Source organism: Mycotypha africana (genome assembly GCF_025528875.1).
Source record: "Mycotypha africana strain NRRL 2978 chromosome Unknown BDF20scaffold_7, whole genome shotgun sequence".
Taxonomy (NCBI): domain Eukaryota; kingdom Fungi; phylum Mucoromycota; class Mucoromycetes; order Mucorales; family Mycotyphaceae; genus Mycotypha; species Mycotypha africana.
This window is the reverse complement of record NW_026515731.1, coordinates 1,418,247-1,432,440: the sequence shown is the minus strand read 5'-3', so window position 1 is coordinate 1,432,440 and position 14,194 is coordinate 1,418,247. Positions and strand designations below refer to the sequence as shown.

Below are 14,194 nucleotides of genomic sequence, written 5' to 3'. Positions count from 1 at the left end.
CCTTTAGTACAGAATCCTTTTTACCCTTGAGCCCTAAGGGGTTTTTAGATTCTTTTCAGCCTTTGGAGCTGCCCTCGGGCAATTTAGATAAGCCTAATATCTCGTGTCCATTGGGCTTTAAAAAAATTAATACTATGTACTAAAATCTATGTTTAAACGTAAGTTACAGTGTTTTAGCTTCAACTTTACACTTTATACAAATTTTATTGGACAATTTATATATTTAATTTAGATAATTTTAAATTATTTTAGGATGAAATGGTATAATATTCTTGGACGATTTATTGAATAAATAATTGTAGACATTACTTTGAAGGTCAGTGGACATTTTTCAATAGATAGTGGCATTACGTTAAAGTACTACGAGACGTACTGAGTATTATAGTGTGACACAGGTCTTATCAGCAATAGATATAGGGTTGCAGTTTACGAGACTCTATTTATGGATCATATGAATTGATCTACGCGTTAAACTAATCCCAGACACGTTCTTCCGCCACGTAGATAACGGTTGTTGTTGTCAATCGTAACAAAAAAATAGATGTTGTCAAACTCGAAGCATTTACAGATAAAAATATGTTTGACATCTTTCCTCTGATTTCCATCTTTTTCTTCTTCTTCTATACTTTCTTTCCTCATCCTGATAGCTATTACTTACCATGTACAAAGCCCAAATCTTGCAAAAAATTAAATCGGTGGCAGAAGCCCATAAGAATAAAGTCAAAGATGAGTCCTTCCGTAAGTAACACATGAGCGCGAAGCCACAAATAAGTTATAGTGGTAATCCTCAGATTATGTTTTGTATGACTAGTAAACATCGAGTGCAAGGATTGCAAAACACTCGGACATTTCAACAAGGCATACCATGAATGCAAGTTTTACAAAGCAGTTTCTGCGGCTGATGGTAAGCATCATGCTCTCACTGCAAGACAAGTTTATGTTTGCTTAACGGAAATTTAGTTGGAAGTAGCGGCAAGAAACGTAAGCAATCAGCTACAATCAAGGAAGAAAAGAAGCAAGCAAAGAGAAAGAAGAAGCAAACAACTGGAGATATCAAGTGTATCAGTTGTGGCTTAAAGGGTCATTCTACTTCTCGTTCTCTCGAATGTCCCAATCACATTGCTTCAAAGGAAGAAGTTATTACCTCGACGCTTGGAGAAGGCTCCACTGTATTCACGAGGAAGCTCCCTCTTACGTCTGCTGTGAAGCCAGCGTTTCGCGAACAATTCCAAGAAAAAGTCATCTCTTGCTGCTCTGACATAAGGAGAATAGTATTCTCTAGTCAATTATTCGTTAACTCGTACCTCATTCATTATCAGGAGAATAGAAGGAATGCTAACAAAGGCGACAAGAAAGACACTGATAAAAACAGCAACAAAGGCAGTAAAGAAGCCAACAAAGAAGACAGCAAGAAAGACAGTAAAGAAGCCAACAAAGACAGGTCTATTCCTGATGTATTCTGCCAGCAATTCTGGTATTCAGTAGGTCAGCTTATAACGGGCAAGCAAGTTACTCACAAAACGGCATTATCCGAGGACATAAAACAGTATTATACAGACTTCAAGGCAAAGTTCCCTACTATCGAAGTAAAACACAAGCTGACCGTGGGATATAGTCATTGCCTTACAGAGGCAGCAAAGGAATTGAGCGTCTCTTACACGAACTCCATTGTAGAGCGCTTCGAGCAGCGCTTAACAAAGTTCTTTACCTACAAATTGAGAACTATGCTCCCGGTAAGGCTGTAACCGAGTACCTTCTTAATGCTCTGCTGTTTTATTCATTTTATTTCTCTTTATACACATTCTAGAATATCAAACGCACTGATGTATAAAGAATTGTACAGCTGTATTGTTACCAATCTGTCTGTCATGGTCATCCTCATTGGCCAGAAAACCTCGAGCTGGCGGCTGTTGACAAAAACCGAATTGAATTACTCTGCAAACAATTTGAAGAGTTCATTCCAGGAGAAGTAACCCTCGTTTCTCTTTCTGCTGCTCCTGCAAAGTTTGTTAATGCGTTATGGAACATACAGTTTACGTACGAGCAAGAACATATACAGCATAAACCGTACGATGTCCGTGTCCTACCACTTCCTCAGCGTTTCTTTCTCTTTCCTACTCCATCGCTGAAATGGCGTTTCATCGCGATAAGTTTAAATGCTCTTACACCCTTCATGTTTCCCGGAAAAGTTGCCAAGGGTTATACAGCCCAACTCGAACAATTCTGTAAAGTCTTCGACTTCAAAAAGTTTGGCTTTAAGAGGTAAAACTATAGAAGAACTTCTTCAGCAAAATTATGCCTAATAGTAAACACACCCCTATTTTTGCTTCTGTCATAGTCTAACCGCTTTGAAGGAAAGTTCTGATGTAATGTTTCGAAACATGGTTAGGTCGGACGGCTTTACTGTAGACTTTTTGTTCAGCCGCAAAAAGAAAACAAAAGAAGACATGACCATTCATAATCATACCTTGACTTTGGAAGATTTTTCTTATGACGAAGTACAAGACAATTACAGACCCGCTTTCCTTGATCCAGGGCGAAGATCTGTCTTCACAGCGGCAATCGGACTAGATCATAACAAACATCAAGTACGCAGCTGCTCTACCAAGGAATATTATCATATGACCGGAAGTATCAGATACGCTGCAAAGCTGGAAAAGAAGAAAGCAGGCACAATTAAAATGATCGAAAGTGGCATACCAACCGCCAAAACTTCTATCATCGAACAACATGACCGTCATGTACAATATATATTGCAGCACTTCGAAGCCTTGTTCTCTTTTTACGGCGAGGGAACTGCTGAAGACAGATTTCGTTTATACCAGGGTCAGGAGCGTGCTGCCAACAACATGGTCAATTTGCTTATTAATGGAACCACAAAGTACAATAAGCAATTGAGGTTGAAGAAGAAGAAAGATCGAAGCAAGTGGCCAAAGAAGAATACCGACAGAATGGCCTTTTGTAAACGTAAAAAGAAGAAGAAGAAGAAGCAAAAGGTTCCAGAAGAGAAGGAAGAAGCAGATGCGAGAGAAGTAAGCGATGTTCTCGCTAAGAAAGATAGGTAAGGTTTTTAAATGATAAGCAATTCATCCACTATTCGCAGAAATATTGATAGAACTCATGCTTTCTACAGTAATCCCCTGAAGAACAAGTGGAAGCCTGAACCCTTTAGTGCAGGCGACACTAAAAAGATCCCTTTGATTGTAGTTGGTGATGGCATGTTCGGGAAGAGTGCAGTGCCCATCAAAGGCCATAAGACTGGTGTCGTTGGTGTTCTGTGGCGTGCATTGAAGCGAAGAGAGGCTGCTGGTGATCTCCTTGCCGTTACAATTGATGAATACTTGACATCACGCATATGCAATTGTTGTCGCTCAGACACATTGAAAGCATTAGACACCGTGCGTGGCTGTAGTATCCTTGTTTGCAAAACCTGTAAGATACTATGGAACCGCGATGTCAATGCAGCAAAAAACATGATGGCCATCAGCATTTCGGTATGGAAGTCAACGGGAAGACCTGCGGAGTTTTCTAGAAAACCAAAATCACCCGCATCAACCACTTGAACACCATCCTCTAATCGCCAGCACGAAGCTGGTTGGATTTTTACAGGTAAGCATCTCAATTTTTGTGTAGTTCAATCTTGAAATTATAACTTGGAGGTCTCAAAAATTTACTTTTTTCGTCTAGTTATATTGCGGCTTCGTCTAAACCTAAAGCTAAAAAACTGTAATAAAAAACTCCTGCAGTGCGAAAAAGCATTTTTCTGCCGTCACTAACAAAAGACGCCGTTTTAAAAATGCAACGTCACTCCATTATTATACTCAACTGAAATCAGCTTACATCCGCTTTCTCCCCACTTAACGTCACCACTGAATTAGTATGAACACCAAAAAAATCATCGTTCTTTTACATTATACTTTTTACTATACTTCTAGTAACTTTTTATAATTAGCAACTAAAGTCATCTGGTAGTTTCCATCACCTTCGACACTTTCAAATATAGTAAACTAATCTATTTTTCTTCCTTCTCCTTGCACTATCTTTTTAATAAATGATTAAAAGATGGTTTGGGCAGCATGAGAGATGCTTGGGATTAGTACGTTTTGTCTTTTATTAAAAAGCTTAGCTGAACGCCCTTGAGACTGTCCCTATGATGGAAAACTTTCAACAGTTGGAAATCTTGGAAACAGGTTTCCAGATAGCTCATGCCACATACTCTCCGTGGGTGAAGCACTTAAAAAACCTAGAAGTATATCGGAAGAATTCATCCTTCGTCAATTTGAAAAACATTCGTACCTTACTGATGGTAACTGAAGCGTTTTGGCGTTTGTATCAACCTGTAAATGATGAAGAATTGTGGAAAACGAAGCGTCGTCCGACTTACCCTGCCATCTACTCTTTGATTGATGCCACCAAGGATCGACATCGCTTTTGTGTCCTGCAATTTGAATGATAAATGACAGTGCCACTTTTTTCTTTAATAAAGTAAATATACAAATTGTTGTAGTGCCAATCGCAAAGAAATATTGTAGTGGCGATCAAAAGGCATCTGACAAAAAGGAAAAAAAAAAAAGGGGGAGTATGTATGAGGGGAAAAGATCATTGATAATACCGTGATTTACGTTTGATAATCGAAAGCAATCTTCGTTTAAATTCAGTCAATGTAGAATATCCTTTTTATGCTTCTCAAAGATGCTATTAGGATGTCTTTCGTACTGTTTCACCCATCTTTGTGCCGTACGAACGTAGATTCCCAACAGCTTTGCAGCAGCAAAAAGCGCTCAAACACTTCTCAAACAATAAATTAAAAAACTTCATAGTTCTGATCCGTGTATAGCGGATAATTACGCTTGGTCGATGCTTCTGTCATTGCTACGTTGGTTTCAGCGTTTAAGCTATCTTCTATATTTGCATGGTTTCCGTTTTATTGTTTCCTTCTTGACACAAATTAGACAAATACTATGTAGAAGGGCTCAATGCTTCAAGACGATATTGCTCCTTGTCAACAATATAATCCATGGGTTCGGGCCTGCCAGGTTCATCAACAACAGTTCCTTTTCCATCTTTGTACAAAAATTGAACATTCACTATGATGAAGATTCCGGTGTAATCGGTGGTAAAAGAAGAAATTGCGAAGCGAATAGTTCTGGTGCACTTTATATATCCCAGAAAGATGCCAAGGTTTATGCGACAACACAACCAGGAAATGCGACATCTGATTTGTCACCAGGGCGACGTCTACTTATAAAAGTTGCTGTATACAGTAAGCGCAACGCCAATGGACGGGTTTCTGAATCCCATCTGATGATACAAGAAGTGTAAACCAGTTTTATAAAATTGATAATCATTCAACTAGAAATCCCTTCACATAATACTTCTTGGAAAGTAGATGCCATTTCGATGTGTTGATTTTTAACATGAGCGCGAGTCAATCTTGTTTCAAACCTTTACAGATCCCCGTCTAACTCTTCTGACTGCCCGTAACTCGTAACCCGTATTCTACTGACCTACTCGCAAAACTTGTTTTCTCTCAACTATCTTACCTTCGATGTTATCTCAATCATTTACACCCGGAGCTGATCTCTTGCCTAAAGAAATTCTGAGGCACCCTTTTGTAATAGATATCATTACAAAGGCTCTATTGAAAACAGAAGGGGACTACATTCCCGAATTGTCCGAATGGCCAGATGGCACTAGGAGTGATGTGGTCCTTGCACACAATCCGCCGACAAGGTTTGTTGAATTCCAACGTGTTGTGGACAAGACTTTCATGCAAAGGGCTATGGGTACTGCCTTCAGGCGAGCAGAAGGGAGCCAATCATTTTGATCTTTTGCATCCAATCGACTGCGGTTTCTGTAAGGGAATGCTTTGAAAAACGTGATGATTTGCCTTGTTATGTCGTGCGATTTGTGGGCAAATCAATGCTATGTTATCGACAATAGTATTCAAAATCATATCCAACGATAATCTGTACCCATTCATTGCTCTTGGGTTATTTTTCACAAGCCAAGCCCCTGCTCTACATTTGATTCCAAGAAGTACCGACCCAAACAATGATTTTATTTTATCCTATATCTCTTGATGTGTATATAAAACATTATCAACCGGCAAAGTAAATCAGTTAAATTGCACGATACATATTGCACTCAATATCGTAAAATTCTGGACCTTTTGAAGGATGCAGATACGCCAAAAAGCAATATTCTGGAATATGTGCCACAGCTCGTTCAATACAACAATGAGCAAAAAAGAAAATATAATGAGTTTACTGCGGGTGATACAGAAGACCATATAATCCATCAGCAGGTAGTGAAATCTAAATATGAAGAGAAAATGGAGTTTATCGAGGAATTCATGCAAGGTAGAGCTGATCAGGGTTTATATAAGTAGATTGGGAGTTAATTCACCGCTGAAAATCGAGTACATGTTAAATGCAGGAGTGATTGTCCAGCAGTGATACATCTAGTTTGTACCGACCGAAAGGCTTTAAAAGCTACAACATATAGAAAGAACATTATGGATGAAAGAGAATCAACCAAGCATTTCTTAAAGAGAATACGTACACTATATCTAAATTTGATTCTATTTATTCAGAATAAAGATGGTAATGATACAAATAAATGAAGGACTTCTGAAACGAGAGGAAGGGGAGGTTATAAGAGAATCAATCTCTAGTGTTTCGATGCGATATGATGGTGATTGTACGAGCGGAGGTAAGAGAAAAGATGCTATATATGTAAATGTGCGTATACCAGACCGGCTGTTACATTATGTTTGAAAGAAAGAGGAATCAAACTTGCTTAGAGAACCTTCCACTTGATTTCACCTACACCCTTATCAAGATCACCAACAACACGCTTGAACAAGGTAGGAGTCAAATCAAGGTCTCCCCAGCCACATCCAGGACAAGCGTCCATGATCTTAGCAGTGACAGTACCGTGGGGGCCGTTAATTTGAACACGCTTACCACACCACTTAGAGTTACCGTCCATGTCACCGTATTGGTCACCATTCAAAGCGACAATTTCTGAATCATCATCGATCCACTCACCCCAACAGGCACCGTAGTTACCGCCGTTTTTTTCAGGGGAAAACCAAGTGGCAGTACCGGTGTAGCTATTGCTCCTCTTGATCATTCTGTTGGCGCGAGCTTTCTTGACATCAGCAGATGGAGCAGCAGAAACGACAGTAAGGATGACAGCGATAGCAGCAAAAAGTGCGAAAAGGAAATTATTGGATTGCATTTTTTACGTTTGAAAAAGTTGAATAGAAGTAGTTGATGAAGCTTGGTAAACTATGGGACGGCCTGCGACTTTTATGAAAGAAAAAAGAGGATACAGTGGTTGTTGAATCGAGGATCTGTAAATAAGGAATTTGAGATTGACCGAATTGGCTGCCCTTCTTTATATATATTTTTTCTGTAATCTGCAATTCTCGTTTTTCCGTTGTTTGTAATGGATATATATTAATATGGTACCTTTTTTGTTTCACCTGCTTCAATTTTAAATAGCTTCATGGATTTTTATAAACTAAGTTTATCACTGAAATAAGCATTTGGGAAACAATTCCGACTGGCTTAATTCAAACATTGTCCACGCTGTAAAACGCTAGATTTGTCTAGTTATCATTTTCAATGCCAGATTGAAAGATGCCACAACACTGCATAAGCTTTTTTTACTTGCCCAATGAAAATAATCTTTAAACCAGCATTTTGAATTCTAACTTGTTTCGAAATCATGAACTTATAAATAACTTTCGAAAATCGATAAAAGTGTTTGCTACACATATCCTATAAATACGGCTATATTTATAGAACCCTTTTTACAGCGGAATTATGTAGTTTTATTTTTTGATCTCCAATGACTATTTTCCCTTGTACCGTGACAATAATGGTAGCCTAATTCTTTTTTTTTTTCTTTTTTTTTTTTTTTGATAGTTTTGCAGAGCCAATTTAGCGTTCACGATGGATGAGAGGGCAGGTGGTTGGGAGTGTGAAGGTCATTGAGTCCTGCCAAAGTATTCATTTTCTTCATTTTCTACAATGGATTTTAGAAGCATTTACCTGGTAATTCCTTCCACTCGTGTTTGTTTCGTTGTCTCTTTAACGTGCTGATCGACCCGCTACTGGTGTAAACATGTGGTAAAAGTGGCTTAAACCGCGCTTTTTGCTAATTGAAGAATGATATCACGTAAGCATCTCAAATCCAAGTTTTTTTTCATAACATCCTTTACCAGTCTATAATTGAACACCAGTTATTTCTGTATTTAAATCAAGAAAACAATACTAAAGAGAACGAACTTGAATTGGCAAATATGTACGCGATTTTCGGTGGGCTCAGGAAATTTTTTGTAGGAAAAAGAATTTTGGCTAAAAATAAGTACAAAAATTCTGAAGCGTTCAGAGTCGTCTAACTATTAATCACTTTTCTGCACGTATTACTTTCGTTCGCTGACCTCATTGCGTTAGACTGTCAGTGTTATGCGGCAAGTGATAATGGAGGTATTTACAGTTCCAATGAAATAAGAAGGCAGCAGTTGGTATAAAAATTAACAAAGCCGAACGATTCGGGTTTTCGGCAAAGGAAAAGCCTTGAAAGTACGTCGAAGCTTTAAATCTGCTTAAAATGGTTCAAAAGTTTCAAGTGTCCGTTTTTCTTTATGGAGAATTGTGATTTTTCAATAATCAAAAGAAAAGATGTTTTCTGGCAATCGTAACCGATGTATACGATGCCTGTAATGTTCATTCTTTAAAGGGATATTGAATCAATCCGAAAGTTATTTTGATCTACTGCTGTGAACAATGGTGTAAAAGCTTTTCTTTCCCTTCTCTTTAAAAGCTGCTTCATTATCTTATAAAACTATCTTTAGCACGTTTCTCCACAGAAGGGTTTGAATGGGTCAAAAGCTTGCAATACATGAAGCAAAACAATAATAAATTTTTATTAACGGTTTCATTTATTAAAAAAAAAGCTATGCTCAGGCGTATCTCTGTTTGGGAGTTCGTTAAACGCCATCAGTAAAAAGGCTAACTTTTCGGAGAATGTTGCCTTATACACACTTTTACAGGACCCTGTTGGGTCTTTTGCTCTAAAAGAAGTATTCAAACGACACCCTTTGATGAGAAAGTTCTCAGGAAAACGTGATAGTCTTGTTCCAGTATCGTTCAAAATTAGACAGGAAATTATGCCTGGCTTTTATATGGAGTAGTGCGACAGCATGTTCTATTGTTGACAGCAGACAACCATTTATTCCCAACAAAGAAGGAACTTTCTCATACATTGTCACCAGTAGGTAGAATAGAGGTTGTCGGAAACTATTGAATCAGATCAGATTGTCTTGAAGTAACCTTTCTTTCCGACAATAAACTTTTAAAGCAAATCGAGTTAATGACGCTTCAATATAGCGTATATTACAGTGTTCTGGATTGCCATTTTAAAGCTGAAAACCATAGACGAATGATAACATTTTCACATTCAGAAATTAATAAATTGTAATGTACCTACAAAATCGAGAATATTTCGACTACCATCATTCTGTGCGACAACCATTGATTCAGTGATTTACGATCCTTTATAGTGTAGACGACAACGTCCACGGCACCAATTTTATGACCCTTCCAGTAAATGCATAATTTTGCTAAACATGTCATTATCGAACAAGACGAGTAGAACCTTTTTGTCGATCGATTGCAGTGGGCTTTTCGAAATTCCATCTTGTGGAATATTTTTACAATTTAATGAAAGAAATTAATGAAGATCAAATTGCTTTGTACGTGCCTCTCTGGTTATGCCTCTTTAAATTTCTTTTATTCTTCTTGTTTTTAATACCTTTTTCCTCTGGCTCTTGAGTCTTCTGGGTGATAATAGCGGGATCCAGGAAGACGTATTTCTTCTTTTTTTAACATATTGAGTTTCCTCTTATTATGTGTTTGTATTTGAAGTGGTTTGTAAATTTAAAAGAGGATGGAAAGAATAAGTCAACGTCTTTTCCAGAATGACAGAAAAATTGAAGAGCTCTTTGTAACTATGTCGTTATGGTCAGTTATGAGCAATTATAATTCCTTTGGTTCTCCACTAAACTGATGTAGACGCAAAGTAGAGGTGACCATCTGTCAAAAATGAGAAACATCCAAATTTTCAAATATGTCTCCTTCTTACAAGAAGTATTCTCTTGTACGTGAATGCTATTGCTTTATTCTAAAGGGTTAAATATATCTCAGTCACAATCTAGCAGGCTGTAACTTTAATGATTTACCGCATTTAAACAAAAGGAGTAAGCTGTGCGTTAAAACATTCATTTGCACATAATTAAACTAGCATTGCTATAGGGGTAACAAATTGACGTAGACAAGTACTTCTTTTCTTATAACCAATATTACCGTTCCTATCAGACGCCTCAATCTTCTGTCAAAAAGGAAAGAAGAGATATGATATCTATTATTTCTCGCATTTCTTCTAAGCATGCCAAGAAAGTATGATCAGCTTTTTTGTAAAGTATGCATGCTTCAACCAGATGCAGACATAAAGTCTAGAATTTGGCATAATATATTACATCAAACAAATGATTATTTCGTACTTGGCTTGCTTGTTTTTTACTTCCTGTAACAGAAATGTACTGCCAGATTTGAAGGTCATTCACTCGTAATACTTTTTTAATTAAAGAATCAGAAGGTCTCAATTTTTGTACGCAGTGCTGTGTCACTTTTTTTCGCTTGACTTTCGTACGAAATGGCTATTAAATTGAGACTGTATTACAATAAAAATTCGGACTAATTAAAAAAAATTTTTGGACATAAAGTATAGTTTTTGGGATTATACCTTTTCTGTCAAAATGCTCAATGCCAAATGTGCGAACTACTATTACTCAAACAAGGTAAATATACTGTGCCAAAGCACAGAATACCTACCCTGTTTGAGTATGTAGTAACGTCATTCAGCAGTTAATAAAACCCCAGAAATGTACAGTGACAAATTTCACAAGATGAGCTCACCTAGAACCTGCAGCACCATTTTCGTTATGGCGATGGCGAGAGAAAATGTCGGGGCGGCCATTGTGTTCCCATACGGAATTTGCAATAGTAAGCATATTTTTGGCCGCATTGACGTCTCTTTGCCATATTATACCACAGGTTTTGCAGACCTTGGTACCATAGACGCTGGAGCCGTCCGAAATTCGTACTTCTTTCATTTCGACACTATTACAATTGTTACAAACCTACGAAAATGACATTACTTTTAGAGAAGGGCACTTGATTTGGCAATTTGGGATCCACCTTTGAGGTTTTAAACTCACAGTATTCGATGGCGATGCTTTTCTCGCTTCTAGCCTTCTCTTTTTGCCCTTCTCTTTAGCTTGCTTTGTTTCGTATTCGTCTTTTCCGGACTTTCGTTTCTAGGCTAGAAAAGCATATGAACAGAATATCAGTGAAAATGAACAGGAAATACTACCTCTTCAGCTATCTGTTACCATTATATTCTGGACACAAGTATGAGCCCTTATGGGCATGTCCTTCCCGTCCGCAATCGAAACATACTCAGTTACAAACAAAATATGTACAGTACAGTCGTTGTGAGTAGCTCGTGATGAGATCTTATTTTAATCTACGTGATGATCCACTGTTAACACTTCTTTAATAATTCTTTAAAGGATATATAACTAGACTATGATAAAAAAGGGAAAAGGTACCAACTTTTTATCTTTTTATAAACTGAAACTTTTTGTTGGAGTGTTATATTTGGACAACAAAGAAGTTTTGACAACAAAAACAATCTAGACGCGCTAAATTTTGACATCAAATCGAAACACGTTTATTAATCGAGACACGTTTATTTATCACTTCATCAGTTACTGACAAGAAACAGGCGTTTAACTTAATTTATACAATCATCTATTGTTATTGCTTTCTTTAAGGGAAAAATGACACTAAAGAGACTCGATTTTAGATCAAGAGAGATGCTGAGCAGTCAATGAGAATACAGTATTGTGAGTCATTGACATAGAATACGACTGGACAACCAGCCCACATGGCAGCTAAGGAGAATGTACGTAATTCTTCTGGGCCGATCACACGACGGAACTTACTGTAACAAATGCGTGCAGAAAGGAGGTGGCCTCAAATGGTTACTAAAAGTGTCCAAGTAAAAAATAAACAGTCCGAAAATAAAAACTTAACTTATCTGAATTAAGTTAATCAAAATATCCAATTTTGTATACAAAAAAGTATAATTCAAAAAACCGAAAATACTGTAGTTGCCCAGTGAGCAGTAGGAAAATGTCGGAAGTTTTTCTTCACTCGGCGGCAGTTTCATGATTTAAGAATGTGGGGAAATCAGAAAAAAAAAAGCTTTTCGCCTTCTTTTATTCTTTCAACAATTAGACTATTAACTCCTTTCCTTTCCTTTAAAACAATAAGCAATTGCTCTCGTTTTGATGAAGTCTTCTAAGGCTTGGCCAAAGATATCTTCAGCAGCAAGACATGTAGCACAACAGTGCCAACATCACCATCAGCAACATACTCATCAGCACTTAGTGGTAAATCAGCATTCAATAAGTTTAGCAACCATACGACCACATAACTTATTATTACAGCATCAACTTTCAGCTACTACTTCCTCAGTCTCTTCTAGTAGTAATAAAAATGAAATAGCCACTAATAACAACCAGCATTCAACCTCAACATCTATTTTACCGTCTTATTCATTCTACAAACAGCCTTTCATTGTACAGTCTTTCCACTCATCACCTCCTTCCATATCGCCAACAAAGCATCGGCATCATCGTCAATTTTCTACCGCTCCAGCTTGTGCTAATGCCGCAGTAGCATTGCGGCATCAAATCAATTGTAATAGTAATAAAGAAAGCAAACAGACCCAACAGCATCAACCCGACGACCCTCATCTTTATATTCATCAACAACATAGAAACAACACCAACGCTACCACATTGAGCCCTCATAAATCTACTCTGCCATCACTTATTGATTTCTTCGCTAAAACCTATGCTAAACAAGCCCCATCCTACATTTTCTGTCACGCCGCGTCAGGCTTTGCTAAGCAACGCCGTACAACTGCTTACCTGACACCGGAACAACGCCATATCTTGCAACAACAACAAAAACATTACCTCAGCGTTCAAATTGGCGATGATGCCTATTTTCGACGTTCAGATGCCATCGGTGTTGCGGACGGCGTAGGAGGATGGGCTGGGGTCTCATCTGCCGCTAACGCCGCATTATACAGTCGCAAACTCATGCATCACGCCTACATGGAACTAGAACGTTTCGACAACATGGAAGATTATCCGGATTACTACTATAATTACGATGAATATGCCGATCCAATCCGCATCTTACAAAAGAGCTATGAATACAGCAATGATGAGGCCAGGAAAGAAGGCATTTTGGGCTCTTGCACAGCTTGTCTAGCTATTTTGCGTCATGCTGAATTGAGAATAGCCAATTTGGGCGATTGCGGAATATCTGTAATACGACAAAATGACTACATTTTCCGAAGTGAAGAACAACAACATGCGTTTAATTTCCCATACCAACTAGGCACTAGTTCTCCAGATCAGCCTAAGGATGCGCAGACGTTCACTGTGGCTGTGGAGAAGGGGGATATCATTATCATGGGCTCGGATGGTTTGTTTGACAATTTGTTTGATGGTGAAATACTGTCTATTGTTAAGCGTCAGGTGGCTACATATACTATACCGGGTAGACCTAGTCGATTACTCTCGTTGGAGCCACAGGTGATTTCAGATGCGTTAGCGGAACAAGCAAGAATTGTGAGCCTGTCAAAAATGAACGTGGATAGTCCATTTCAAGAACGAGCGAATCATGAAGGCATCTACTATCAGGTAAAAATCGATATATGTGTATTATTTCAATCAGCATGGAGTCATAGGTTTTATTAACATTTTCTGTAACTAATGATAGGGTGGAAAGGCAGATGATATCAGTGTGATCGTTGCTATTGTAAAAGATTGTGAAGACTCTCCCGATAGAAGGTTATAAAAAAAATCAATAAAATCCTCATTTATCTGTCAACACATTTATTGTACAGTATTGACTTCCTATGAACCAGTAAATACTTAGAAATAAATGTCTAGAGATAAGCCGTCCTTTTTTATCAATCAATTATAATTCAAGTAGATTTTCACGTATATACCTTAGGACTATTGTTCATTGTATTC

The 14,194-nt window shown here is 37.9% G+C and overlaps 8 protein-coding genes across 8 annotated transcripts; 6 read left to right on the top strand and 2 right to left on the bottom strand.

The window, feature by feature from the left end:
• The first annotated feature begins 164 nt into the window (after positions 1–164).
• Positions 165–1,890, top strand: BDF20DRAFT_989039 (uncharacterized protein). The gene is made up of 6 exons (XM_053085289.1): positions 165–316; positions 396–526; positions 648–738; positions 812–904; positions 961–1,733; positions 1,808–1,890. Exons 3-6 carry the CDS (start codon positions 660–662, stop codon positions 1,829–1,831), a joined length of 969 nt encoding a protein of 322 aa, XP_052935067.1. The 5' UTR covers positions 165–316; positions 396–526; positions 648–659; the 3' UTR covers positions 1,832–1,890.
• Positions 1,891–2,446: 556 nt separating this feature from the next.
• BDF20DRAFT_879456 (uncharacterized protein) lies at positions 2,447–2,761 on the top strand (the record flags this gene model as incomplete). Its single annotated transcript, XM_053081566.1, has 1 exon — positions 2,447–2,761. A coding segment is annotated over one exon (288 nt), but the record flags the coding sequence as incomplete, so codon positions are not given.
• Positions 2,762–4,153: 1,392 nt separating this feature from the next.
• Positions 4,154–4,453, top strand: BDF20DRAFT_914482 (uncharacterized protein; the record flags this gene model as incomplete). The annotated part of the gene is made up of 1 exon (XM_053084192.1): positions 4,154–4,453. The coding sequence occupies one exon, from the start codon at positions 4,154–4,156 to the stop codon at positions 4,451–4,453; it is 300 nt and encodes a 99-aa protein (XP_052935065.1).
• A 479-nt stretch (positions 4,454–4,932) lies between these two features.
• On the top strand, positions 4,933–5,112 carry BDF20DRAFT_809255 (uncharacterized protein; the record flags this gene model as incomplete). Its single annotated transcript, XM_053076583.1, has 1 exon — positions 4,933–5,112. A coding segment is annotated over one exon (180 nt), but the record flags the coding sequence as incomplete, so codon positions are not given.
• Positions 5,113–5,435: 323 nt separating this feature from the next.
• Positions 5,436–5,973, top strand: BDF20DRAFT_615760 (uncharacterized protein). Its single transcript, XM_053075883.1, has one exon. The coding sequence runs from the start codon at positions 5,549–5,551 to the stop codon at positions 5,825–5,827; it is 279 nt and encodes a 92-aa protein (XP_052935063.1). The 5' UTR covers positions 5,436–5,548; the 3' UTR covers positions 5,828–5,973.
• Positions 5,974–6,801: 828 nt separating this feature from the next.
• BDF20DRAFT_822405 (RlpA-like double-psi beta-barrel-protein domain-containing protein-containing protein) lies at positions 6,802–7,137 on the bottom strand (the record flags this gene model as incomplete). The annotated part of the gene is made up of 1 exon (XM_053077693.1): positions 6,802–7,137. The coding sequence occupies one exon, from the start codon at positions 7,135–7,137 to the stop codon at positions 6,802–6,804; it is 336 nt and encodes a 111-aa protein (XP_052935062.1).
• A 3,855-nt stretch (positions 7,138–10,992) lies between these two features.
• BDF20DRAFT_879427 (uncharacterized protein) lies at positions 10,993–11,230 on the bottom strand (the record flags this gene model as incomplete). The annotated part of the gene is made up of 1 exon (XM_053081565.1): positions 10,993–11,230. A coding segment is annotated over exon 1 (196 nt), but the record flags the coding sequence as incomplete, so codon positions are not given.
• Positions 11,231–12,430: 1,200 nt separating this feature from the next.
• BDF20DRAFT_822564 (phosphatase 2C-like domain-containing protein) lies at positions 12,431–14,015 on the top strand (the record flags this gene model as incomplete). Its single annotated transcript, XM_053077711.1, has 2 exons — positions 12,431–13,858; positions 13,938–14,015. The coding sequence occupies 2 exons, from the start codon at positions 12,431–12,433 to the stop codon at positions 14,013–14,015; spliced, it is 1,506 nt and encodes a 501-aa protein (XP_052935060.1).
• Positions 14,016–14,194: the final 179 nt, after the last annotated feature.

Excerpts from the sequence above, each read along its gene's own strand:
- BDF20DRAFT_989039 (XM_053085289.1), top strand. The coding sequence starts at position 660 with ATGTACAAAGCCCAAATCTTGCAAAAAATTAAATCGGTGGCAGAAGCC. Across the intron at positions 905-960 it reads AGCAGTTTCTGCGGCTGATG|TTGGAAGTAGCGGCAAGAAA; the intron begins GTAAGCATCATG and ends ACGGAAATTTAG. Across the intron at positions 1,734-1,807 it reads AATTGAGAACTATGCTCCCG|AATATCAAACGCACTGATGT; the intron begins GTAAGGCTGTAA and ends TACACATTCTAG.
- BDF20DRAFT_615760 (XM_053075883.1), top strand. The coding sequence starts at position 5,549 with ATGTTATCTCAATCATTTACACCCGGAGCTGATCTCTTGCCTAAAGAA.